This window comes from Gavialis gangeticus, unplaced genomic scaffold (genome assembly GCF_001723915.1).
Source record: "Gavialis gangeticus isolate Ggan-Ray unplaced genomic scaffold, GavGan_comp1, whole genome shotgun sequence".
Lineage (NCBI taxonomy): Eukaryota > Metazoa > Chordata > Crocodylia > Gavialidae > Gavialis > Gavialis gangeticus.
In genome coordinates, this window is record NW_017729034.1 from 52,431,572 (window position 1) to 52,433,302 (window position 1,731).

Here is a 1,731-nt window from a genome sequence, read left to right on the forward strand (position 1 = left end):
TGGACTCGATGATCTTCCAAGGTCCTTTCCAGCCCTAACGTATATGAAATCTATTAAATAAGTGTGTTTAAAGGAGTACCTGTGCTAAAACTAGCAGCTTTGAAAAAAGTAAAATACATCATTTCTGAGTGAACCAAGTCTATGGGTACTATATACAGATTTCTACAGCTAAATGTATTTCAAGTTCAGCTTTTTCAAATTTGTTCCTCACTTCCATGTGCTCAGGGAGGGCAGGGTCTGGTAGTAAGAAGTGGGGAAGGGACTACAGGGGAACGAATTGAAGTGGTGGTCTACTGGACTCCACAAATTTATTTTTCCCTGCTGTAGCAGTGGGAGGTGGCAAATTCAAAACAAACCTCCAATAATTAGATTGTATACCTAGAAAATGTTATCACATTTTAGGAATTTTCCATATAAGGAATCTAATTATTGGGGGTTGTCTTATAATCAGAGTAAGCAGTGAATTCTCCAACTTCTAGCTTCAAATCAAGCCTAGATACCTTTTTGTAAGATAGGTATTATCCAAGCATAATATATACTTTAGTCAAATTATTTGGCACAGTATAGAGTTAGGTGGGAGAAATGTAATAGCATTATGTCTAGGGGATGAGACTTGATTATTCAATGATCCTTTGTGATGTGATACTCCATTCATTATCATTGATGCATTTCACTCAGATCTAGTGACAGCATGATCCAGCCTTTCTTCCAGAATCCTAATTTGAGAAATGAAATTGTGGAAGCATCATTTTTTTTCTGTGTGCCTTTTTTATGTGGGTTTATTTTTTATAGTTGAATTTTGAGTGTAATATGAAAAGGTGCTGAATGGTCACATAACTTACAGATTTCTCTTGTATATTTAGAGAACAGGTATAACAAAAACTCTCCCTGACATTCTGCTGCTTGGTTATGCATGAAAGCTAGAAGCTTAAATAAGAAAATAGTTTGGCCTCCTTTGTTAGGTTATTTGCAAATAACTTTACTTTTCTTGCTGATCTTTCCAGAAAGAAAAAGTTGTGATTATTTTTTATTTGCACCAAACTGAGAATATCAGATTATTTTATATAAACTATACTATAGATAGGACTGGTCAACAGCTATTTTGTTAGAAAAGAAAACTATCAATAAAAATGTAATCTTGTACAATATAATTTGAATTAAGTGTTGCTGTGGAGGTAACATGTTTTTTCCCACCATCTTTAAGAAATCTTTAATAATAGTCATTGTTGATACAAAGGTATAATTGGAATCTACAAGTATAGTTGGAGCCTGCAGATTACTTATGAAATAATAATAATTAAAAAAGGTTTGTATGCAAGGTTTTTTTATTCACTGTATTCTGTTCCCCCCCAGGATGAAGAAAAGCTTAAAACTAGTATCTGTACATTTTTATCAGTGCTGTCACACTTCAATGTTATTCTTCAGAATACCTCGGAGAAGGTAAATTCAAATGTCTAAGAACTTAAATAAAAAAAATTAAAGGGACTTTTCAGTTGCATTTTATAGGCATCCTCTTTTAACAAATACACTTTCTGCAGCAGGATCTTGGAAATGTTTTTTCTTCCTCCTAGTAATTTATTCAGTTTCTGTATTGCTATGGCAAGCCATTCATTTATTTCCTTGTGGTTTTTGTCCCATAACTAACTTTCCTGAAATCATCTAAACCAGGGGTGGTCAAAGTACAGCTTGTGGGCCAAATTCGACCCACCAGCAGATTATATCTGGCTTGTA

General features: G+C 33.9%; 1 protein-coding gene across 2 annotated transcripts in view; it reads left to right on the forward strand.

The window, feature by feature from the left end:
- The window catches only part of TARBP1 (TAR (HIV-1) RNA binding protein 1), a 104,339-nt gene that overhangs the window by 80,887 nt on the left and 21,721 nt on the right, over positions 1-1,731 (forward strand). For both annotated transcript variants that reach the window (XM_019527099.1, XM_019527098.1), the window contains exon 22: positions 1,354-1,440. In XM_019527099.1, the coding sequence (XP_019382644.1) occupies positions 1,354-1,440 (87 nt within the window). The remainder of the gene's footprint in view (positions 1-1,353; positions 1,441-1,731) is intronic.